Genomic DNA, 26,304 nt, shown 5'->3' with positions numbered 1-26,304 from the left:
TAGTGGCGAGGCTGATAATGCTAAGAGCAGATTTGGGGGAGATAATCTTGGCTTTGATGGGGCAGAAAGACACATGGCCCATTACTGTTAAGCGATCCTATTTGCATTTTTATGCAAACTTCCAGCTCCGGTTGAGCTGATACAAGTGGCAGCAAATGTTGTTCCCTGCGAATGTGTCAGTGATTGCGGGGAAACATAAGAGAATCCTTCCTAAAATTGATTTGCGTACTCAGAAACAATCCATTTCCTAATTTTCCTAAGGCTTACACATCCATGAACATGCTGCTTCCCCTTCATGTCTGGAGACTGTTCGATAGCTGGTATTATAGCTAGTCGATAGCTTTCCACCTGCTCAGTCTGAATAATAAATAACCTATTTATTTCAATTATGAAATACCTGCAACTTCTTTAAGCTGTCACAGTTCATATGGCAGTTTCAAGCATTTCTTTAATACCTAATTTTGTCACTCTGAGCTGGGGACAAGCATAGCATTTATGTTTTCCCCCAGCACCTTCTGTCTGGTTGCCCTTGAGGGAGGCAGTTAAAACCCCATGTGCTCCGGTGGGCAACAGAGGGAGGCTGCCTGGATCCCAGCTGTGTGGATATGAGGCAGAAGGGTGCTGGGAGACAGCATGCGTGCTCAGCAGACTCTCACTGGTTAAATAAAGCTAAAAGCCCCGTTGACAGCACCTCCTCAGGACAGATACAAATCAATAGTCGGGACGATGCCCCTGCCAGAGCTCCGGACGTGATTGACAAGCAATGCGGCAGAAATGTTAAGAGTCAGGCAAAGGGTGGGGCTCAATGTCTCAATTCATTTAGGTCAGAGTGTCTCCAGAATAAATGGAGAAGGTAGAACCGTGAGCATAAATTGCTGTATGGGCACATTAAGGGGAATTAAGCTCTTTTTTATTGTCTATAATATTGTAAGGTCTTGACCTTACTATATGAAGTGGCCTTTGATGACTTATGGTACGATCTGGTGCTTCATAAATAAGACTGGATTGAATTAAATCGAGGGAATTTGCACTTGAATAAAAAAGACTTTTACCAATAAACTGTTTGGTATAGCTAAACAATCAGTTGGAGGAGAAAATAAATTCAAAAGCCATGACCACAATACTTCATACGTGACGTTATTAGGTTGACAATTCCAGAGAAGAGTTGCAATGATTAACCCTTTTCATAATCAAGTAATCAGTTTAACAGATTTTTTATTAAGAAAAAAAGTCCAGATCCTCTGACTTCAGCTTTTGCAGTGTGAATATTTTGTGGTTTCTGTCCTTTTCTCTGGGACTAAACTTGAATGTCTCAGTGTTGTGAACAAAACAAGACATTTGTGAACATCATCATAGTCCTTGAAAAACTCTGATCAACATTTTAAACCATTTTCTGACATTTTGCGTCCAATTTGGATGTATGAAAAGATAATTTTGCAGTACTGTATGCATTTGTGATGAATAAAATCTTCTTTTTCTTCTCCTGAATTAAGATGTTAATCGACAATGGAAATAGTAATTTGTTGCAGTCCTATTCCTATGAACAAGATGTCTCAGAAACTCTTTGAGGAACTTGCTTTAAATTTAGCACAAATGTTTACTTAAACTCAACGATGAACTGATAAGATTTTGGTGCTCAAAGGTCACTGTGACTTCACAAAACATGTTTTTGGCCAAACCCAGACAACTAAACTCATTGTTATTTATGCTTTGAAAGGTGGTCCATCTGCATAAAAAGATGTGAGTCGGCCACAAGACTTTCACCCAGGAGATGGGGGCTCACATCCTGTGTAGGAGCATTACTCTCAGACAAGAGTTTCAATTTCACTTCTTTACATTCAGTTTTTACTCGCTGTTTTCTGGGTGTTTCCCAAATGACGTGGCTGGTTTAGGAAATGATCACACTTTGGTCGACGCTTTGGTGAAGTTTAGACACTGAGTTGTGAGGCAGTAATTCTAGTTTAAGTCTTTATTATCCCCCGCCTCCACGAAGTGGAAAAGGGGGATATAGGTTTGGCCTCTGTCCGTCCGTCCGTCCGAGATGAAGGGGACAGCTTTTCTCGGAAACTATTACAGCTAGGATTACGAAATTTAGTGTGTAGCTTCACACCATGGACACCTTGATCAAGTTCGAAAATGAGACCTCTGCGATAATATTTAACAGAGTTATGGCCCTTGATCACTATTTTGGATATAGACCCATAGACATCGCATGTGGCGGGGGATATTGATGACCATGTCGTCTTGTTCAGAGCTAAACCACACTGGTGCTGTCTTAGATCCTCAGCCTATAAATCATGTAAAGAAAAACCTCTCCACTTCCTGCATCTTATTTATTCTCAGTTTAAGTTGTAGCAGCTCACTGTGTCTGCCAGCAGTGCTTCTAAATGAAATATGTGGACACTTTATTGTACAATGTGAGCATTAATATAATCTTTCCTTTTTCCATCCTCAAAACCAGCAGTCTTACGATGTTTATTAATTTTTTTTTTAATTCTCTGTTTTAAAAACTCCATGAAAATGTATGAAAGACACCACAGCAGTGTGTGAATGGTGCGGTTGTTTTCCTAACAGTGCTGATATGGTATTTCTCGGAGCTGTCAAGACAGTGTTTGCAAACACAAATATTCTGCCAGTGCTGGAGAGCTCCAGAGGAAAACGCCAAGACTAATCTTGTTGCTGAATGAATCACTCCACTCCGAGCACAAGAAGACAGTCTTTGACGACACAAAGCATTTATTGTGGAGTTTATGCATTTGTGTCACATTTTATGGCAGTTGTAGTGACACTTGTAAGTCTGGGAAAGTTAACTGGAAACTCGCCTGCTTGCTCTTCCAATACCGACAGTGCAACAAAATTTAACGTTATTCAAGGATAAAAAGGGTGTTGATGCAAGAAAGGATATATTAATTGGTAAGTTGTTACCTGTTGATTTAATTATCAAGTCAGTTGGAGTAATTTCTTAAGAAAAAAGCGAGAATTCTTTGATTCCAGCTCCCTGGATTGAGTGTTTTCTGGTTTCTTTCCACTTCTGCAACAGTAAGCGAAATATCTTTGTGTTGTGGACAAAACATGACATTTGCCATCCATTTTTCTTTATTATCTGATATTTTATAGACCAAACAACCAACTGATTAACCAAAAAAATAACTTACAATGGCAAAAATTGATGATTGTTGCCCCTAAGGATGGATATCTTCAATTCCCACTGTTGAAAAATGAGAATATAAGACCACAAGAAAAGCTAGATTACGTATGTTCAGTGTTTGGAAACAAAATCCCCGTCATCTGCTTCACTGGCTGTTGCTATATTTACATTTTTAGATGAATTGTATGTTTGTGTGCCTTCAGTCTCTTGGAAATAATATTAAAAATGGTTTAAAAAAAACCCTCAGCAGATGAGAAATGGTGTGACGTCCAATCCAGCTCACTTCTCTCCATCTGCTCCAGCTGTATTTGATGCTTCCACGTGGTTTTTCTTGTTAAGATCATCTCTTGATAGATGTGATGAACCAAACTGGGGTTCACCATCAACCGAGAATTTATGATCTCTCACGTTTGCGCTGTGTGAGATGTCTGGTCACCGTTCTAATAATCCGCTTTAATCAACATGCCACCCAAACCAGCTGACAAGATGGGGTTTGTCATATCACAGGTGTGCTGTTTGGCTTCTGCTGAAGGTCACCCTGATCGCTAAACAAAGGCAGACTAGCGAGGGAAGACATCTGCACTGCCGCTTAGCAGTCCTTCGCCCTTTAGTGCCTCGCCTGTGAAGGCATTACGCTGAAACCCCCTACTGGGAAGGCGGCATTAAAGGACAGCAATGGCTGTAAATTTCTTTTTTGAAATGTAAAAACGCCATACGAGTGCCTTGAGAAGTCTAGTGTAGCCTTGTCTGTATGTAAAGCTTAATTGGTGCTGTGTCTGGAGAGAATATTGAAGTCTTTGTGTTCCATCTTCAGGTCTCTAGTGATCATCAGCACTCTGGATGGACGGATCTCGGCTCTGGATCCTCACAACCAGGGCAGGAAGCAGTGGGACCTAGATGTCGGCTCAGGGTGCCTGGTGTCCTCCAGCCTCAGCAAGCCTGAGGTAGATGGAAACCTGTTTTGCATTTGCGTTTTTATTCATTTGAAAGCAAAAAATGAAGGAGAGTCTACCTAATTTTCAACATTCTCACATCAAGAAAGGATCTAAAATGAAGATTTGTTGCCCTTTCTGTCTACATCAACAAAGAATAATAAACAAAACGCTAAACCTGAACTAAAAACATGCTCATAAAACACCCAAATAATTAACACTTTAGTTAATTTAGGATCTGCGTAAGCACTGAAATTTTAAAAGTAATGAAAAAGCTGTGACCGAGCTCAAGACTCAAGTTTAGCTTGTAGACTTTGTGTGTGACCGCTCATCTGATTAATTCTGTGTCCATGCTGAGGATAAATTATAACTGTAAGTAATTAATGAAGTTACGGTTGTTGTACATGTGTAAATACACCCAGCTCTGTCACTTTGGATCTTGCTGCAGGTTAATGATAATAAACTCAGAGAAAAGAGTCCTACAAACAACTGGAAGCAACAAATGAAACTTCATCTGCTGTTAACTTAAGAGCAAACTCCTGTATGACATTTATAAGGGCTGCACAGAATAAGGGCTGCACAAAAATATGCTGAGGTTAAATTGTCCGTAGGTGTGAATGTGAGTGTGATTGTGTGTCTGTATATGTAGCCCTGTGACAGACTGGTGACCTGTCCATGGTGTCCCCTGCCTTCACCCGAGTCAGCTGGGATAGACTCCAGCACCCCCCCGCGACCCTAGTGAGGATAAAGCGGTGTATAGAGAATGGATGGATGGATGTATGACATTTATTATTGGTCAGTCTTGTTAATCTGACCTGCTACAGACCCTCCATAAAATAGATTTTTATTGTGATTTCCAGCTTGTAACAGATGTGAACCTGTAGAAGAATGTGAAAGCTGTTTCATAATTTGGACAAACTGACTTTTCCGCTCCATGTGGTGTTTTTAGATCCATATCGGTGCTGAAATGTGGAAATAATTCTCATCAAATCACTTCACACAACCCAAATTATCATTGCGTGTCTGTCTGTTAATATGATAACTTGTCGTTCATTTTGCGCGACGTCCAAAGTAAATTTCCCATTATGCCTTTTACATTAAAGTGTCCAAGATGCTTATTCAGAAATGAGGTCACCAGAGGCCTGGAAAGTAGTCTGAAAGGGCCTGTAAACGTCAGCCAGGGTCACTTTGTGGGTTGTGAAGCATTATCAGATGATTAAAATCAAGTAGTAGATGAAAAAGTCAATTTCCACTGTCTTGACGTGTCAGTTGGAGGTTAAGGCTGCAGCCTCGTCTCCGTCTCTTCCTCAAAAACAAACACAGTGCCTCCTGGCTTTCCTTCTGTCGGCCGTTAGTCCAATAATTGAACTCGGTGCACTTTGAGCAGCCAGCCAAGGGTTTGCCGTTGCTTACATTCATTCCGTAAACATACACAACAGACATACAGCACACCCCCACATAAATCTGAGAGTAGCTGTTTCGCCTGGAGGATTAGCGTCTTTGTTGACTGCACTGGTTTACACATACGAGCGCAGCCAGACCCTCGCCTCTACATGTATACAGAAGCTTAAACCACCCACACCAGCATGCTGAAAGTGAAGTGTAGCCCAGAGCAAGACCAGAGCGCTGCTCTCCCAGATACATGCTGGAGACGAGCTCGTGGTTCACTTTGATGTGGACTCGCTGTGTGTGAGAGTTTCGCCGCAGGGAAAAAGCCTCTGATACTAACAAGGGTCTGGGTGGCTGCTGGGATCAGTCTAATGTTGGTCCGCTGCTGCTGCTGTCGAGGCTTGTGTGTGCTTATTAGTGCGATGTAACAAAAAATAAAAGAGCAATCTAGTTTTGGCAATGCGTTTTTGACAGCTTCTGTGTCTCCATTCCAAGCTGTATTATTTGTTTTCCGGATAATAAACAGATTGATTGGAAGAAGTCGGTGGTAGGCAACTCAAATAGAAAAAACAATCGAAAGGTTGCAACTGGGAAATGAAATAAAAAGCAATGAGCACTTAGCTTCAAAGAAAAACGAGCATTGAAATGTGTGTAAATCAAGAGGCAGTGCCAGGGTACATCCACAGGAACTCCATCCAGCCTTAAAAATACATTAAAGGACCATTCATTTACAGGAGAAATATACATGTAGGTGTAAACATGAAGCAGGAGGTTGGTTGTTTAGTTGTAGAAAAAATGCTACGGGTGGAAAAATGGCAATGATAATAAAAAACAAAACTTTAACTGCACACACTGTCCAAGGGTGTTCAAACTAAAACGAGGTTCGGTAGCGTTTCCACAAGTCTTCGCTTTAGGGGTCTACTTTGGCCAGAGTAGTTTGGATGCCAAATGTAAACGAGTAATTTATTGGTTGTCAATGATTCAGTTAATGACCAACTGCTTTATCAATCAGTCTGGTTAAGTCATTAAAAAAATCTGATGATAGCTTCTTAAAAGTGAGTGCTTTCTGGTTCCTTTCCGCCTTTACGTGATTATCTTTAAAACATTTTAGGACATTATCTTGGGCTTTAGGGAACAGCCGCTGACATTTTTTTTTCCACCATTTTGTGACATTTTCTACAATTTTTTCTGTGATTAAAGAAAAGAGAAAACAGTCAACAGATTGTTTCACAATGGTTGCAGCCCTACAACGTAACAGAAGTCATGCATTATGAAGTGGAAATGTATTAATATGGATGTGCTTTCAGCCCACATACATCAGCTTCAGGGAGAAGAATTTCATTCACGTTTTTAAGAAGTGTTTTTCTAGCGTGTGCCTTCCAACTTGGTAAAACGCCGCACGCCTCCGTTGCAGCTGAACACTACAGATGCTGAGTTCACTGATTAGCAACCCTACAATTAGAAGGAAGGAACTAATCACTGAAATCAGCTGCTCTAATTGTGGGTTTGGATTTAAAGCGGAACCTTCTAGACTTGTGCTTCTTGGTGGCATATGCTTGGAGATCTGCTGTCTTTGAGATTTAGAAAATCAGAATTCATTAACTTCTTTGTTTTCGAAGGTCCTCAGAGGTGGTAATGTGGAGAACCCCTGAGGGTTCCTCCAAGCACTTATAGCTGGTACAGTTACAACATGTGAGCGCTATCACTTCTGTAGCCGCTTTATCAGAACGTAAATATGACCTTGACAATAAAGTTGCACCAAACTATGCAGGGAACTACAAGTTATCACGCTCGTTCTAATGAGACTCGAGGTTTAGAAGAATATTTTTAGATTCAGATTAATCTATGAGCTCTTTTACCAATTAATTGATCAACTGAGGCAATTAAAAGATATCAGCAAGCTCTCCGGAATAATCGACAACACTTTTGCCTTTTCTGGTAGTGTGCATTCCAGAATAGGAAACCATTCACAGAGTGCACACCACCTTTTTATAATTATATCAAAATGTGACATAATTTGAAAGATTCTCATGCTTTAAAAGCTTTGAATCTTTAGGAAACTTTTACACTGAACCAATTTGAACACAGCAAAAATGTTGATTTTTTTTTTTAAGTCAAAATCCTCTAATTTCTTCCTAAATGTGAATATTTTCTGGTTCCTTTCTGCCTCTAATGACAGTAAACAAGACATTAGAAGATGTCATCATGTGCTTTTGGAATCACTGATTGACATTTTTAAAAATATTTTCTGACATTTTAAACAAAAAAAAAAAAACAGCTAATTGATTATTAGATAAAACAACAAGTTGTTTTTCTATCAAATTCGTGTTACTTTCATCTAGTTCTGGCTGTTTTACATCCACTTTTGATCATTTTCATCTAGTTCTGGTTGTTTTGTATCTAGTTTTGGTCATTTTGCAACTAGTTTGATTTTCCTTCATCTAGATTTCGTTGCTATACATCTATTTTTGGGAATTTTTCATCATTTGTTTTGTCATTTAGCATCTAGTTTTGGTTGTTTTGCATCTCAGTTTGGTTATTGAGTGCTTCGTTTTGCATCTATTCATGCTATTTTGCATGAATAGATGCACTTTTGTTTGTTTTCTATCAAATTTTGGTTATTTTGCATCTCAAATTTTTGTCGTTTTTCGTCTAGTTCTGGTTGTTTTACAGCTAGTTTGATTATCCCTCATCCAGATTTGGTCACTTTATATCTAGTTTTGGTCCTTTTCATCATTTTGCATTTAGCTTTTGTTGTTTTGCATCTCAGTTTGGTTGTTAAGTGTTTTGTTTTGCATCTTATTTATGTTACTTTGCCTGTAATATTTTTTGATGTCCCTATTTTGTTTGTTTTGTGTCTGATTTTGGTTATTTTGCACCAGTCTTAGTTGTTTTCCCATCAAATTTTTTTTAATTTTCATCTAGTTCTGGTTGTTTTGCATCTAATTTTTGTCATTTTGCGTCTAGTTTTGGTAATTATGCGTCTCATTTTGGTCAGTTTGCGTCTCAACTTCATTATTTTGCATCTATCTATCTACTTCGCTAAGACATTTGATTATGACGGGTGCTGGAAACCTGAAATTTCAGATTGAAGAAAATACTTATATGGATTTTTTTTGGCTCCTACATCAGTGTCTTCCCTTGTCCTGTTGAGTTAGTACAGAACTTCTTGTTTATTTTACAGCAATTAAATCATCTTCTGTCTCAAATTTGGCTAGTAAAAGTAGGTAGAGTCAAAAATAGCACCAGTGTGTGAGGCTATTAAAAATGAAAGAATTCGTAGATGCAGACGTCCACCTGTCAGCCTGCAGTGTGTTCTCACTGAGACAGAGGATGCTGACTGTGTGTCTGCTTGTTTGTGTTTCCGACCTCCTCTGCTTGTGCGTTTTTTTTTTCACCTGTTGGCTCTCATTTGACTGACAGAGCGGAACGAGGAGAGATGCCTGTCAGCGCTGAACCCGGGGACCCGACGTGACGTCACTTGTTATGATCAGTCTGCATGTGTCTCGTATGTCTGGGTTTGCTTGTTGTTTTCTTTTTCGCGCTCATGTACCTTATGTAAGTTCAAATCCAGCCATGCCCTCTCTGCCCTCGGTAACCTAGGATGTTTTTTGGCGTACAGGGGAGGCGGGCAGCTCCGTCACCTCTGCCTCGCCGAGCGCTTAGCAACGGTTTCATTGGCGCTCGCTCGGGCCCCGAGACACCAGTCTGCTCGGTGATCGGAGGCTGAGGGGGGTCTGCAACGGCGCTATTGGCTGGCCTCGACTCGCCGGGGCGGAAGCAGCCAGTCACCTGCTGCATCCTGCGGAGAGAATGTGACTTCTTCTTCTTCTCCTTTTTTTTTTCCTCCGGTAGTGAAATGAGGGACAACAGCAAACAGCATTGTCTGCAGAAAAAGAAGCCATCACTTCAAAAAAAAAAAGAAGCTTGGAGTTGCTCCCGGGTGTCAAAGGGGGTGTATGGGGTGGGGGGAGTCAGTGTGGAGTGACTCATGCTGGAGGGGGGCGGGGTTAAAGGGATGAAGATGAAGGTGGGGGAGGTTGGGTGATTAGGGAGGTGAGGTAATGCCTCAGACCATGAGATGATGTCATCACTTAATAGACAATACACACACACACACACACACAACAATGGACACACACTCGTCTGCCGGCATGTGAATGAATGAATCACGGGGGGGTTTGATTGATTTCCACACGCCGATAAATCTCCGCCCGGGCGCTTAATGGGACGAGCAATAATTCTTCCCGAGCAGCGAGGAGGAAGTGAAAATAGCCACATGGACGATATTTTTGCACAGTGGATCTTTTCATTATTCCACCTGCCCCGGTTGTGTTCTGTTGATCTTTAAGTCGCCTTGTGGGCCAACAGTGGCGCGTTAGCGACGGCTGAGGGGTGACGCTGTTTGACAGGAGTCGCTGGAGCGTCAAACAGCAACACGACAAACTGTCCGACCCCCACCCCGCCGCCTCCCAACCCCCCATTTCCCAAGGGTGGAATATGATGACATGATTAGTGACATGAAGTAGTCATCAAGGCCACTGCTCCGTAGTAAATGAGTTATATAAAAACATTTATATAACAGTACAGACTCATAATAATGTGTGAAAGCAAACATACTAGCCCTCACACACTGGATGTTCCCCGCTGCTAACACATTAATATCTCTAAATGAGTGAATGGTAGTGGAAGTTTTTCTTTAAAAAACATCCCACAAGACTTGAATGAGTCTCGGTTACAACTCTTTAAAGATTAATTGGCGACGTATAATTCACACCAAAGGCAGACACAAAGACGCGATTGTGCTGAGGAGTCAGTTTTTTTGAATCATTTAGAGTATTTTTTTAAGTTAAAGGCTCCTCCTGAATATTTCATGACGCTCCGCAAGTTTAAAAATGCAAAGTCTGGGGTGGCGAGAGGTTTGGGGTTCAGACGCCTTCAAGCACCGATCCCTCGCTTAGATTCCTTCTCTCCCCGACATTTCCAATTTTCAACAAAAGCACAAATGCCCCCTTAAAAATAGCTAGTTTTTCAATATCTTTTGGTTTTAAGATGTAACAAAAGTGTGAAAGATGACAAGATCCCTTCAGAAGGCAAAGACAAGGCTTAACAAAGGGCGTTTTATACCAAGAGACAAGACAAAGACGTGAAAACAAACGGATCGGTGGGGTGGGCGATTGATCACAGACAATTCAGCGACATCAAAGGGCTCCTTTTTAATTTGCTTTGATCGAGGGGAGCTCAGAGAAGCATGTGAGGGGTTCCACGTCTTATAAAACATTTCCTTTCCCCTCAAACCTTTTCTTCCTTTCAGGATTGAAATTTCTGAGCAACCTTAATCCAACCGGCAGAACTATAGGTTTTCAAGATTTTTAAATTTACCCAACAGATGCCTTTAAGGATTTACTGTATTTTGAAACCAGTAAATGTACATCATACGTGTGGTTGTATCAGTGCATATCGAGGCTTAAGTGTTAAAGTAGCAGCACACTCACATAAAATCAGCTTCTTTTTCATTTGTTGTGTATATGTTTTGCTCATCTAAGCCTAGAATTCTCTGGATAAATCATGAAATGTAACAGAAGTTTGGATTTTTAAAAAGGAATGTCATATCAGGCGACTGAAAGTCCAGTCTTAACTGTAAACAACCGAAGACGTCATTTTATTTTCGCCTCGTCCTTCGATGTTTTCGATCTCTGAACTGTACAGCCTTAAAGATCGATGGCTTTATGATTCGAGAGCGATCAGAATACGCGAAGCGAGTCGTCCCACAGACCTCACAACCTTTATGAAGTAACTGAGACCGTGCTGAGCTGAGATACGACGTCTGTAAAACCTACTGAAACTGTGTTATAAGCGGGAAGTGGTTAATAATTCACCAGACGTCCCCGCTGAGTTTTTGGAGCTAAAGTGATGGTGATGGTGAATGTAAGAAACGGCGAGGAAATGCAAGAAATCGTTGAATTGAATAAATCTGCTGCAAAACTTCAACTTTTTGTCCCGTAGAAACTTCAAAATTGCCATCTGAGTGAGTTAAAAGTATAAACAAAAGCTGAAATTAATCACTTTCTGCCTATTTATACTGTAGCAAAAGCTGTCTAATTATGGAACTTAAACAGGCTTATTATTATCTGATGTGATAAAGTTAAATAACATTGGTGTTGTCTTCCCGGCAGGATTGATTATTAGTGAATGATTATTATTATTTCATTCAATTTAATTTACTAAGAAAAGATGTTGGACAAAATTGTGTGCTAATGTTTTGCAGGACAACATAATTGATCAGTCAGTGTGGAAATCAGCAGAATAGAACCACTTACTGCGTCTGTAGTTGTGTTTCAACGTGTTTTTATTTGCATTTCTGTTACATATTCACCAAAACAAGTTCAGACAATGCTGATTAGGCCTCAGTTCCAGCTAAATCTGTCTGTATTTCACAGAACGCTGGAGTTTTAAATCAATGCTCTGCTTTTGTTTTATGTTATCTAGTAGCAGATAATTTACATAATGTACTTCTGTGTCCATTTTGAAGTGTTGAATTAGAAAAAGTTAATAAAAACTGCAAGATTTATCAAAAACTATACATTTTTATGTTCAATCACACTTGCTTTTGACTTTTTCAAAAATAAATTCATGCACACGATGTGAGATGGAAACACGTTTTCGTATACAAGGCTAAGTCAAAATCCTCTAATTTCTTCCTAAATGGGAATATTTTCTGGTTCCTTTCTGCGTCTAATGACAGTAAACAAGACATTAGAAGATGTCATCTTGTGCTTTTGGAATCACTGATTGACATTTTTAAAAATATTTTCTGATATTTTAAACAAAAAACAGCTAATTGATTATTAGAGAAAACAACAAGTTGTTTTTCTATCAAATTCGTGTTACTTTCATCTAGTTCTGGCTGTTTTACATCCACTTTTGATCATTTTCATCTAGTTCTGGTTGTTCTGTATCTAGTTTTGGTCATTTTGCAACTAGTTTGATTATCTTTCATCTAGATTTCGTTGCTATGCATCTATTTTTGGGAATTTTTCATCATTTGTTTTGTCATTTAGCATCTAGTTTTGGTTGTTTTGCATCTCAGTTTGGTTATTGAGTGCTTCGTTTTGCGTCTATTCATGCTATTTTGCGTATAATTTTTTTAGTCTCCCAGTTTTGTTTGTTTTCTATCAGATTTTGGTTATTTTGCATCTCAAATTTTTGTCATTTTTCGTCTAGTTCTGGTTGTTTTACAGCTAGTTTGATTATCCCTCATCCAGATTTGGTCACTTTATATCTAGTTTTGGTCCTTTTTCATCATTTTGCTTTTAGCTTTTGTTGTTTTGCGTCTCAGTTTGGTTGTTAAGTGTTTTGTTTTGCATCTTATTTATGTTACTTTGCCTGTAATATTTTTTGATGTCCCTATTTTGTTTGTTTCGTGTCTGAATTAAGATGTAGCAAACATTTAACTCACATGACTGATCCCTTGTTTTTGTTTTTTCTGTCGTCTTTGCCTCCAAACATCATGAAACATGACCGATGCCAGCAGACATACACAGAAGAATATTTACGTTTTTCCTGATTCCTGACTTTCCTCCATATATTTGTCATGTTTGCGGTCAAAGACTCGTGTGTTTCTTCTTCATGGTTTTTGCCATTTCTCAAATCAACTGGTTTTGCTTCCGGCTTCTTCTAATCTGTTTGTTCCAGCCATGCCTGCGCTAACAACACCATGCTGTCTAGTTTGTTCACTTCAAAGCAGTTAATGGAAACACAACTTATTTGCATTTTAAAACTTTTTAATCTCGCCTCACAGTTATATGGAAGCATGTCTGTTGATATTTGCTCCCTGGCAGGAGTGATTCTAGTTATTTTATTTCTCAGAAAACGTCCCGAAAGCCCTAAAAAGGTTCTAAATTAACATTTTGTAATTTGTGTAACTTTTGTTTTACTTCTTGATGATCTGGAGTGAGGAAAAAATGCAGATTGTATCATATATTAAGCATTTTTATGCACTTTATTCATTGTGTTAGCTAATGGTGTTGAAAGGCTAAATGCTAATTAGAAAACCCTTGTGCTATTGTGTTAGCATATTAATAAAAGCGTGAGTTTTCATGGAGAACATGAAATTGTCTGGGTGACCTCAAACTTTTGAACAGTAGTGTATCTAAATTCACATTTTGAAGTATAACATCAGAAGAAAAAAGTCATGGAAATGGCACAGATGACAGAAACAAACTCTCCATTTAGCTCGCATAGACGCTCAAAGTTGTGTTTGTTTCTTTTCCGAGGTTTTTCACAAACAGCCAGCATGCCTGATTTGCATTTAAAAACTTCAGTCTCAAGCAGTTTTACAGAAACATGGCTGCTATTATCTTCCTGGCAGGAGAGATTGTTGTTATTTTGTTTCCTATTTGCATAACTTTTCCTTCACTTTTTCGCTCATCTACAGTTTTGTTTGGAAACATAATTGATGTGTGACATGAAGTGAAGCGTGTACCGTGTCGACATGTGACCGTGGAGGTGGACAGCAGGCGAACCGGTGTTTGAACACGAGCCTCGATCACAGACATGGATTAGGGCATCATCAGCAGGATGACTCATGCTCTCTGAGAATTTCCCCTCCGCTGTAAACCTCTTTGCAGCCCGACCAGCGTGGTGCTATGTGATGGTCAGGCTGTTACCTCCTCCTCCTCCTCCTCCTCCTTTCTCATGCTAAATTTATCCTCATCTGGTGTCCAAACCATCCCCCCCTATTCTCCTTCCAAAAAGATGACATCACTCCTGCTCCTGTCCTGCTCTGCTGTCTAGTAAATCATTCTGCCGGACGTCGCTTAATCCACCGCAAAGCTGACTTTTTAAGAGTCTGACGGGATTTTAAAAGAGAGGTTGTTGACATGTGTAGCATCAGCAAAACAAGGGGTCCCTAATTGGTCAAAAAATAACAGAAAAAAAACTGCTGTTATGTCACAAAGAAGTGAGTCACAAATTGGACAGATAGGGAAAATAAATGGTGTTTTTGAGATGCTGATCTTTGTATAATGGAGAAACGAGATGAGCTAAAGCTGTGGAGGTTAAATCAGGATTAAGGACAGGTTTGAGCGATGATGTCATCCTCACAGCGAGCACACACACACACACACACACTCCATCCACACTTCATTATGAGGATCCAGGTTAATTACTCGGCTCTCGGTTGCGTAATGGTCCCAAGTCTGTGGATCGAGTCCAGAGTGTGCGGAGGCTGAAGCTGCTGCGTAGGCGAATGTGTGTCGGCCAGAGTTTTTGTGCCGTTGTCTGTCTGAGCTCTAAAAAAGATCGTTTCTGGAACTCTTAACAAACGGAGGGATTGTGCAGGTGTTGAAACGGCGTTGCGTCAGACGGAAATAATCAAATTCATAATCGATATTTTGTCAAGGATGCTGTTGCACGGCGTTGCACAGGTTGACAAATGAAGCAGAAATGTTAAAGTGATGGTGGGACGTATGGATTAAACAGCAGCAGCCACAGCACCTGACTGCTGCTTTATCTCCCAGTGGCTCGGCCGGGTGTTTACTTTAAGCCCGGCGTATTTGCATTTATGAGAGCTATTTAAACAGTCAGTAAGAAGGTTGTACAACTCTAATAAGTAGCTGCACACAGGTGTGAGTTTATTCATTTATGGCGTACTGCTATACAGTGCTTGCCTGTTGAACTTTTTGGAAATCTGTGCCAGTGGTTGGTGTATATGTGGGGTAAAAGGTGAGGAATGAAATTAGAGTACTCATTGTTACCTCTAGTTTTGGTTTTGAGAAGTGAATGGTGAAGTTTTTTCGCTTGTTTTTGTACTGATCATCTTTTATTTTCCTCCCGGCTTTGTAATACTCACATCAGCTTCAGAGTGGAGTTTGTTTTTGGTTATGTTTATTAATCGGCCGAGGAACACGGCCGTTTGTCTGTCTGTCTGTTCCCAACATCACTCCAAAACAGACCACCGAATTTGGATGAAATTTTCAGGGAAGGTCAGACGTATGGATGTCCACATTATAACAGAAATTTTGAGCATCAGGCGCTTTGTTTCTGACGTTCTGGTGAAGCTTCACAGAAAAAGCCACAAGCGATGATCGATGTTTTTGCTGTTTTTTTTCCCCAGGTGTTTGGCAATAAGATGGTCATCCCTTCACTGGACGGTGCCTTGTTCCAGTGGAACCGGGACCGGGAGAGTATGGAGGCAGTGCCTTTCAGCGTGGAGTCCCTGCTGGAGTCGTCCTACCGCATCGGAGAGGACACGGTGCTGGTCGGGGGCAAATCCCTCACCACCTATGGCCTGGGGGCTTACACCGGCAAGGTCCGTGATAGTATGTTAATAAGCTCAACACGCGTTAACCTGGCCCCCCAACACGGCAGAGTAACCCTGTTTGTAATTTCCCCCCCGTTGCTCCGCTCAGCTTCGGTACATCTGCTCGGCGGGGGGCTGCAGCCGCTGGGGGAGGACGAGGTGGAGACGGAGGATGTTCTCCTGCTGCAGAGGACTCAGAAGACCGTCAGAGCCATCAGGCCTCGATCAGGGATGGAGAAGTGAGTTTTTATTCAATCAGACGATCCGTCACTGTCAGTCAGTCCAGGCAGACGCTGTGTGGTATTTCAGAAAAGAAGCGCAGATTGACTTTCTGTCAGAGTTTTAAAGAAAGTCAGTTAAACCGTCAGCCACCAGGAGGGAGCATTATTATGTCTTTATTTATCTTCACCACTCTGATCTTACTGATAGTTTACACTGAATATACACTAATGAGCAAAAAAATGAAACATGGAGTGAAAAACCAAGATTATCTCCCAACAGTGCCATGTGTTATGATCTGTAAGTCACAATTTAATAAATAAATACACTACCGTTCAAAAGTTTGGGGTCACCCAGACAATTTCCTGATTTCCATGAAATGTCACACTTTTATCCATGTGCTAACATAACTGCATAAAGGGTTTTCTAATCATCAGTGAGTCTTTCACCACCATTAGCTAACACAATGTAGCATTAGAACACAGGAGTGATGGTTGCTGGAAATGTTCCTCTGTACCCCTGTGGAGATATTCCATTAAACATTTCCAGCTAGAATAGTCATTTAGCACATTAACAATGCCTGCACTGGATTTATCACTCATTTAATGTTATCTACACTGGGAAAAAAAACTGCTTTTCTTTCAAAAATAAGGACACTCCAAATGACGTGAAACTTTTGAACGTTAGTGTTCAGATACAGAACAGATCTTGAAGTAGCAGCAGGTTCTAAACAACCACTGACCAGGTTGTTATAGAAGAAGACTGACCACTTTATTGACTTCAGTTGAAACAATGCAGTTAGCAATTCACAACAGTTGTAATTTGGTATATCCATCGAGCAACGTGTCTTTCTGCTTTTTAAAACATGTTATGCAGGAGGGAAGGCTTCTTGCCATGATGTGCTTCTGCGTTTTCACACTTCCAATACTGCTTTAGTGTCCACTTTGTTCGCTCTTGATCTTGATTAATTCATTTGCCGTTGCTCAAAATCACAGTTTGAAACAAGACAATGTGCAAATTGCCTCCTATTATTGCTTTTTTCAGACTAGTTTCTGGCTGCTTCTGAGCCAGGAATGACCGTCCTATCTCAATGTCAGAAAATGTTTGCTGCAAGATCCCGCTATTTTCTTGCTGAAATTATTATTATTTTTCAATTCTTACAACTTTATGTATTTAACCAAACACAGTCACAGCTTTTGTGCTGATTAGTTTGTCTTGTATGCCATTTAAAAAGACATAATAAATACATTTTGGAAGGGTTTTATGCTTGTAAATTTGCATTAAAATATAAAAACAGTGATGGTAGAGAGCCATTACACGTTTTAAATCTATTACGCAGTGATTCTTGAAACAAAGCTTGACTTTTAATCGCATTATCTGCCAGAAAAAACTCAGAAATATTTTCTTCAAATAGTTGCGACCCGCCACAGAGCGACTCCAGAGGTCTTGTAGAGTTTATTACTTGGCAAACTGAACATAATTCTTTTAAAGTGTCTGCAGAGGTCTTTACTTTTTATCTGAATTTCTCACTTACTTGTCCCAGCGATTAAACTATAATCTAAAGAGGAGATGATGAGAGCAGAGAGCGGGTCGGCTGCAGATTTATAGTCTCCATCAGACACGATAAACCGAGTTCAACTGGTGATATCGTCAGTGCAAACTTCTTCATTAAAGTGCAGTTTGTAATTCATCATTTTGGCAGACTGTGTGAGTTTTCAGCATAATTTATGAGAGGATTTGCACAGTGTGGAGAGAAAAGTTTTTTTTTTCCTTTTATACGCTTTGATGCTGTTGTTTGATCTACAGTCTAATTATATGTGTGCGTCTGGTGTTTTGAAGTGTCATCCTGTCTGCTTGGCCGAGCGTCACCTCTTATGTTTATTGTAGAAATGTTCAGCTTGTGTCCTAATCAGAGGTGAGGTGATTTGAGGTCATGCAGACGAGACAAATAAGCCTCATGTATTTTTCCTGTTGGCTCCCGCACGTGTGTCCTTTGCCCCTCAGCAGGAAGAATGAAATTTATTATTATTCTTCGTTCAAGGTGGAACTTCAGCGTCGGAAACTTTGAGCTGAAGCTTCTCCCGGAGATGCAGCCTGGAATCAACTTCCTGGAGGGAGACGTGGTGAACGGTGACGCCTGGAAGGAGAGCCAGCGGGTCATCGCCGACGAGCCGAGGGAGCAGACGGAGAGCCAGCAGAACCAAAACCAGCATTTGGACCTCGTCATCAAAGTGTCCGTTCCTGACTGGAAGGTCATGGCCTTCAGCACCGAGCCTGGTGGGCAGCTGGTCTGGGAACGTCAGGTAAAATACCGGAGCACCGATCAGTTACACTCGCATCGATAAAGCACGTCGACTCATCCCGTCTCCACCTGTGTCGCGTAGTTCTGCACCCCCATCGCCTCGGCCTGGCTGGTGGGAGGCGGTAAAGTCACGCCGATCAGCCTCTTCGACGACACCGGTTACACCAACCAGTCAGAAACTGACGATGAGGATGAGGAGGAGGATCCGGAGAAGGCCCTACGGAGAGCTGCAGAGTCCAGCGTTTACCTCGGTGAGGCTCATTTATGTGTATTGCTAGTGTTTAGGTTCATTAGTTGCAATCTCAGACCATTTTTGGCGCTACAGGTGTCAGTGTTTCGCACTAAAACTCACTTGGAAGTCACTTTAGACTTGCTCTTTGAACTACACATAGTTTAACACTCATTTTCATCATCAGAGTGCTTATGATTTTCCATGCAGGTCGCTCTTTTTTTCTACTTTTGACTTCTTATATAACTTTATTGTTTGACGATTTATTTTCGCACCTTTTTTTAACATGTTGCTGGAGAGAGTTTACATCTTTTTTTCATGTTATTTATGACTTCTGTGCAATAACACATCATTTATTAAACAGGGTTCTTACATTTTACATTAATGCTCATACTGTTACTGCTTGTGTTTATATGTATTTGTACTCTTTATATTGTAAAAAGTTTGAATGGGAGCAGCTGTAAGCATTTATACATGCATGTGTGTTTTATTTTGTTCAAGCACTTCGAGCACAAACTCGGCCAATAAAGCTGACTCGAAGTTGTATCTTAAAATACTTGAGTGTAATGCGTCGATAAATCCTTTTCGTTCGGTTCTTCAGGGATGTTCCAGGGGCAGCTCTACCTCCAGTCTTCAGTCAGGATCTCTGAGAAGTTCCCCACCAAAGCCATCGGGTCAGAGAAGGATATAATCCCGCTGCCCACTGTCAAATGGAAGCCTCTAATACGTAAGTTTGCACCAAAGAAGGTACATTTTTGATGGGCAAAGAGACCAAACATGGCCTTCATCTTTGTAGCTGTGAGCACCAGATGCATTTGAAGTCAGATGAACACCGAGCATCACTGAGTTCCCCGTGGCCCACAGCTTTGCCTTTTAGTTCCTCGTAGTATAGTATTGATCAGTCCTTCCAATCAGATCAAACAGCTCATTCATCTTGTCCTTGAAGCAGATTCTCCGTCTCGGACTCCATCGCTGATCGGCTCTGACGAGTTTGACAAGTGTCTGACTAACGACAAGTTCTCCCACGACGAGTACAGCAACGGAGCCTTATCCATCCTTCAGTATCCATACGGTGAGACCACAATCATGCATTTTCACTGGAAAAGATGCCGATAAATGTAGCCCAACTGAGTGATTTCTTCTTCTTCTTCTTCTTGCGGTAGACAATGGCTACTACTTCCCCTACAGCAAGCGTTACCGGGAGAAACGCGACAGCGCCGTCAGCGTGATAAAGGGAAACGGCGTGGACGGCGACAGTCGCAGGAGGAAGGACCCGGTGCTGCTGCTGCCCTGGTGGAAGGAGATCCTCGGCACCATCGTCTTCTGCATCGCCGCCACCACCTACATCGTCCGCAAGTTCTTCCACCCTCCTGCCCCCGTGGCCTACGTGAGGGTAAGACCAAACTCTGTGGTCTGAGATCTTTTTTTCCTTTTACTGGGGCCTCGACTCTCTTTTTCTGGGCGTTTTTTTTTTCTTTTCCCTGCTACATTTTAACTCATTGTGGGGACATTTCTCACTGCAGTATAAAGTCTTATACTTCTGTGGAAACAGCACAAACATGACTAGAAGTAGAAAGAACTCAAAAATGACTTTTCTGATTCCAGCTCAGAGCCTTTTGCTGCAGGTCTTCCCTCCATTCTTCTCCCTAATTTCCTGTCTGCCTCTCTACTGACCTGCCAAATAAAGTCAATAAAAGGCCAAAAAATAACTTCAAAAATACTTTTTTGCAATATATAACAGTTATAACACATTAAACCTTAAAAAAAGAAATCAAAAGACAGAACAGTACTTGGAAAGAAATGTAACTATATACGCCAAATATTTTCCTACTAAGATGTTTAGTTTGTCCTCTGTCTGTTCTGTGTAAAGGCAGGCTGCAGTTCAGCCTAATTCCACCAAAAAGTTCCTGAATTTTTGTCACACGACTGTTGGTCACAACGGAGTCACTCGAGGCTTCATTGTTGTAGTAAAGAGTGCAGAATTTTTTTTTCTTACAGAATCTAGTTAGAGCAAATTATTTATTTTTGAAGAATTTTTAAATGAAACATGTTAAATAAAGTTATATAGATGAAATGTCGCAGTTTAAAGCTTAGATTTAGTGAAGTTTCTCAACTGAACTGCATTTGACGCATGATTTTTTTTCTGTTTTTGCACTTCATGGCTCTAAGAAATGCTCTAATTTGGGGCTTTTTTCTGTTTACATCAGTTCATTTTCTGTTAATCTTTCTAGTCTTTAGTATTAGTATACATTTTACATCTTGTACTATCTTACTTTATTTTTTATTGTTCTAGACACTCAACACGCTTAAGACACTTGGCACAGTGTGACACTTCACAAAAACTTTTAGAAACTTACGTTTCGTACATTGTTTTTTGTATTTCTATTTTTACTTCTAGCCTCTTTGTAATTGTGTATATTCCACTCTTATCTTGTTTTGTCTTAAAGATAACATGCCTTCACAAACCCGTTTGCAGGTTTTCATGGTTCAGGGAGTTAAAGCCTCAGCAAGTCTGTAATTTCATCAGTTTGTTTTTTTCCTGTCCTTCTCCTGTCCCTCAAAGCAACGGAAAGAGTCGGAGACACAGTGCCAGACAGACAGCAAGTTTGACCTTGAAGTTGTGGAATCCAAAGAGCCGGTTGCCATGGAGACCCGTTCCAACGAATATGTGTCCAGGTACTCGATCGCACACGCCGCCGAGCAGAACACAACCCGCGTGGATTTTTGTTTTTCGCAGTGACTCAGGAGAACTTCACGTAACAGCCGCCGCCGTGCCAGCAGTTATCATCCTCTCACTTGTAAAAAAAAAAATAAATAAATAAAAAGTCAGTTCCACTCACCGTTTTCAAGGTGTAGCTACAGATTCAGCACTGTTACCATGGTGACCAGTGGTCTTCCAGCCTGCCAGGATAGGACCAGGCAGAGATGGGAAGATATGAGTGGTGGTAGTGCACGATTGGGTAGCTCAGCTGTTTGCCATCAAATGAAAATGACCTTGCTCCCCGCAGACCCCACCCTGCATCTGCCGAGGGGTCGCGGTGTCGCATTACATCACCGTCAGGACATTGTCAGAAGTTTTCTCGCCGTTTCGGACGCCGCAAATATGATCGGCGGCCGTAATTTATGTGCTGCCGCCGACCTCCTGCAGGCTGATCGATGGTGTTTGCGCGTTTACATCCGTGAGCTGAATAACGCAGCCGAACACAAATCTGATTAAACTGTGCATTTTCCCTCTTCTCGTATGGCACCACATTCTCTGCTTTTGATCCACCCTAAAATGACAAGCACCCCACCCGTCGTTTTCTCCTCCAGAGCTGCTGCTGCTGCTGCTGCTGCTGCGATCCATGCAAATTACTGTTGCCGAAGAAGTTTCCTTAAATAAAACCGGCGGCTGTTGCAGCAGCTGAGGGCCGACGTGAGTCAGGAGGGAGATAGAGATCAGGAACCGAGGCCTGAATCACATGTGCCCACACACTTCCTAATAAGACAGCCTTCGATTCCCTTGAGGAGAGCGAGCAGGGATGCTTCGACAGGGCGGTGGAGCTCATAAACGAGTGCGGCTGTGACTTACTCAGCAGCAAACTTAGTGCTTTTACTTTTTCATGATGGAAATGGGAGCCGTCGTGTGTAAAACTAGTGCTACTTGCGACAAATGTGAAGTTCTGCCTGCCAGAAGAATTGTAAAATGACTAAACTGAGATGTTTCTTTCTAGTTTGGCACATTTTTGAGGCTGATATTCACTTAAAGCCCTAGAGACAGTTAAAATTCTTGTGATATCAGTGTGAATTCTGGATGCTTCTCAGCCCGACGTTGGTTACCTGCCAACGCAGACACCGCTCACAACCTTGGCAGGGATTCGGCTGGGTGTAGTTCCTTCTTTTGTAGTCACCTTTTACCGCTTATTAAGCCTCCTTGAGCAGCGTCAGTTCTACCCTCCTGGAATTTAACATCGTCAAGGATCTCGGTGATAATACAGCTCATTCACACAGCCACTTTTTACCACTTAAGGCAGAGCATGAAAGAAAGAGAAAAACAAAAGATGAATTTGTTTGATAATTTATTTTTACAAAGAACATTTGAAAACCTGGAATCAACATGTGCGTTTTTTTTTAACTTATCACAGGTGTTCCCATTCATAAAAAATGTGACTCTACACTCTATATTTTTAATTACATCCCATATTTTGAATTTGCCTCCATACACTACCCTTTAAAAGTTTGGGGTCACTTACAAATGTCCTTATTTTTGAAAGAAAAGCAGTGTAGACATTGTTAATGTGCTAAATGACTATTCTAGCTGGATTTTTAATGGAATATCTCCATAGGGGTACAGAGGAACATTTCCAGCAACCATCACTCCTGTGTTCTAATGCTACATTGTGTTAGCTAATGGTGCTGAAAGGCTACTTGATGATTAGAAAACCCTTGTGCTATTATGTTAGCACATGGATAGACGTGTGAGTTTTCATGGAAGACAATAAATTGTCTGTGTGACCCCAAATGTTTGAACAGTAGTGTGCTTGTCTCCTATTTGTTCTGGGTAAAACACCGCCTGCAGTTCAGCCGAAACACTTCAAAAGTTCCTGAATTTTTGTAACGTGACTGTTCATCGCAGCTGGATCACTCATGGCTTCACGGTTGCAGGGAGGAGTGCAGAATTTTTATTTTTTTGCAAAATCCGGTTAGAGCACATTATTTATTTTTTGCAGATTTTTTTAAAGAAGCATGTAGAATATATTGGTTACGGCCCAGCAACTCCTGGCTTCACAGTTGCACCAAGGAACACAGAATTTTGAGTTTATTATAGAATCTGTTTGTAGTAAATTATTTGTTTTTGCAGAATTTTTTTCGAATGGTACAAGAAGAATGAAGTTATTTTGATGAAATGTCACAATTTTAAGCTCACATGTCCTGAATTTCCTGGACTGAGTGGTGTGGTTTTCACAGTTTGTGGCTCTGATAAATGCTGTAATTTTGGAGCTTTTCTTTTCTTTTTAAATTACCTTCCTCACATCCCCTAAAGCACAGCGATTCCTCTTTGCACAACAATGACCAAAGTGTCTCCCTGCAGGTACCTGACAGACTTTGAGCCGGTGCAGTGCCTTGGCCGCGGGGGGTTCGGCGTTGTGTTTGAAGCCCGCAACAAAGTAGACGACTGCAACTACGCCATCAAAAGGATCCGTCTGCCCAACAGGTAGCGCCGCTCGCCGGCTGCACCAGACATCCTTGCTGGAGGCTATTAGCTCTTCCTTTATGTCGCTTTTCTTTAAAGCTGTTTAACTGGGTTACATAAGCAGCGGCAGCCTACTTGTGTAAACACAGGAAAACCACACGGAGGCATAACTGACATTTTGGAACCAGTGGTATCCGTGTGTTTTCATGGAGACTGACAAGCATGGAAATTTAGTGTTCAGCTGCAGCGGCTCAGCGTGTGTTTTCATTTTAGTCCCGTTGTTGACTGCTGCATCGCACGCCCCCTAACTAGTCTATTAATTATTTTTAGACCCGGTGTCTTTGTCGAGGTGCTTATTGAACCATTGGTGCATCAAATCCAGCTTAATGCAATTAAAACCACAGTGTTAAAGAACACGAACAAAAAGCCGCAACGTTTGATTAGGAATGTCGATCTTCTATTCATCAGAGTGTCAAACCTTGGACAGGTTTGAGAGCTAGCTGCTGAGGAGTGGAAAGCGGCTAATCCGAACATGAATTAAGCCCTAAAGCTGAGTTGTTCTCGTTCAGGGAGCTGGCCCGGGAGAAGGTGATGCGAGAGGTGAAGGCCCTGGCGAAGCTGGAGCACCCGGGGATTATCCGCTACTTCAACGCCTGGCAGGAGAGCCCCCCAGAGGGCTGGCAGGAGGAGATGGACCAGAGGTGGCTGAAAGACGCCAGGTGGGTTCTTTAAACCTGTCATCCTGTGTAGCTCAGCAAGTCAGAAGCAGTAAGTCCGGCCCGAGGTCTGGTGTCAGCCGTCCAAAGAAATGAAGACATTTCTGACAAAGTAGTAACTCCCAGATTTCACATTTCACTCACAGATGGTAAAATGGCACAGGATGGAAAATGTTATGCGCGCTCAGACGAGATAAGATAGAACTTTAATAATCCGGAGCCGGTTGCCGTAGATCTTATCTTAAGAACTTTTTTATCCTGAAATTGAGGTAGTTGCTCACAAAACAAAGCTGCACAATATGAATGTTAAATGGTTGTGTTTATATAGCGCTTTTATCCAAAGCGCTTTACATGATACGTCACATTTACCCATTCACACACACATTCACACACTGATGGCAGAAGCTGCCATGCAAGGCGCTAACCACGACCCATCAGGGGTTAGGCGTCTTGCTCAGGGACACCTCGACATGAGCCCGACGGGCCGGGGGATCGAACCGCAACCCTCCAGTTGCGAGACGGCCACTCTACCCACTGAGCTATGCCACCCCCCCAAAACAGGAAACCTATGCAGTAAAGGATCATGGATCATATGAAAACAAGAAAAGCACTCAGAGAGCACAGTCCTCCGCCAAGGCTGTTCATTCTCCATATGATATTGTCAGAGATGCAGCATTTTTTATTTATTTTTTTTTTAGAAATGTTGCATTAGTTTATTAGTTATTGATGATCAGAAATCACAGCACCATAGAATGTGTCCATTTAATATAGATGTACCCACAAACTAAATGACCTTCTGCTGAACACAGGCGTGTGTTCTGCATGTGTACGTTATGTACGGATATAGAATAGCATGATGTAAATATGTTGCGGGCGGCAAGAATTGATGGGACTCAGAAACACTTCCACAATTTTATCAATTGTTCCTTGCATCATTTCCAACGGATAAGTCCACAGTGGTGGATTTGTAGTCGGATCACAATCATGTGATCATCAGCAGGCAGCTGATGTCGTTTCACTTGTTGTCATGGTTACAGTGACGCCGTGCTGCTATCTGGCAATGATACAGAAATCTTTAACAAATCCATGGATCCAGACTATAAACTGCATCACTGCCAAAATCTAAAGAGGTGGTCCTTGTGTCATTTCTGACCTTCACTGAAATTTCTTTCAAATCCGTTCATCCGTTTTTGGGTCATGTTGCACACAGACAGAATAACAGACGGACAAACGTACGCTGATCATCACATAACTAATAAATAAACAAAAATAAATAAATGCAGTTTCTAATGGAAATGCAATAAGATACATCAAATTAGAAACTAGAAAACAAGACAAGATAATTAACATTAAGCAGCTAACTGGCTGCACAATTCTGGAAAAAATTGTATTACAATATTTTGCTGTTCTGCTCCACATTTTGCAGTGTGTAGAAACACCAGACGATTTGAATAACTTTATTTTGAAAGCATTTTTTTCCATTCTTGAAGAATTGCGGAGATTCCAGGAGAGTGCATCTGCATCGAAAGTGAGAAATAATTTACATAAAGCTGACAAAAGCTCCTTTCTCATATGGTGCAACGCTGCCAAAGTAATTTTTTTTTTGCTTGTATTGCATTCAGATCTGGCTTTGCACTTTGCATCCAGAGCTCTGTGGCGCTGATTTAAATGCTGAAAGGAGTTAATTGTGTTGTCCTGCTATGATTGCGAGACAGAGTAGCTGTTTTTGGTCAACATTAACGTTTCTGGAGCTGACAACAGATGCTGCTTGTCTTCTTGCATCAAAATCTTCCTGTTTAGTTTCTCTCATGTTCTTCCTTCATTTTGGACCTGAAGTCTTCAGAATAAAGTTAGAAAACAACAACTCTGTATCAGATTTAAATCAGAGTAAAT

General features: G+C 41.2%; 1 protein-coding gene across 1 annotated transcript in view; it reads left to right on the top strand.

The window, feature by feature from the left end:
• Window positions 1-26,304, top strand: part of eif2ak3 (eukaryotic translation initiation factor 2-alpha kinase 3) — a 46,885-nt gene that overhangs the window by 7,696 nt on the left and 12,885 nt on the right. Inside the window, 12 exon segments of the mRNA XM_022191614.2 lie at window positions 3,963-4,092; window positions 15,587-15,781; window positions 15,882-15,921; window positions 15,924-16,011; window positions 18,033-18,294; window positions 18,376-18,544; window positions 19,124-19,249; window positions 19,469-19,594; window positions 19,686-19,915; window positions 21,086-21,198; window positions 23,594-23,716; window positions 24,265-24,414. Coding sequence (XP_022047306.2) covers window positions 3,963-4,092; window positions 15,587-15,781; window positions 15,882-15,921; window positions 15,924-16,011; window positions 18,033-18,294; window positions 18,376-18,544; window positions 19,124-19,249; window positions 19,469-19,594; window positions 19,686-19,915; window positions 21,086-21,198; window positions 23,594-23,716; window positions 24,265-24,414 — 1,752 coding nt within the window.

The sequence above is a fragment of the Acanthochromis polyacanthus genome, chromosome 1, assembly GCF_021347895.1.
Source record: "Acanthochromis polyacanthus isolate Apoly-LR-REF ecotype Palm Island chromosome 1, KAUST_Apoly_ChrSc, whole genome shotgun sequence".
In the NCBI taxonomy this organism is placed as follows: Eukaryota; Metazoa; Chordata; class Actinopteri; family Pomacentridae; genus Acanthochromis; species Acanthochromis polyacanthus.
This window is presented reverse-complemented; position numbering and strand designations above follow the sequence as displayed.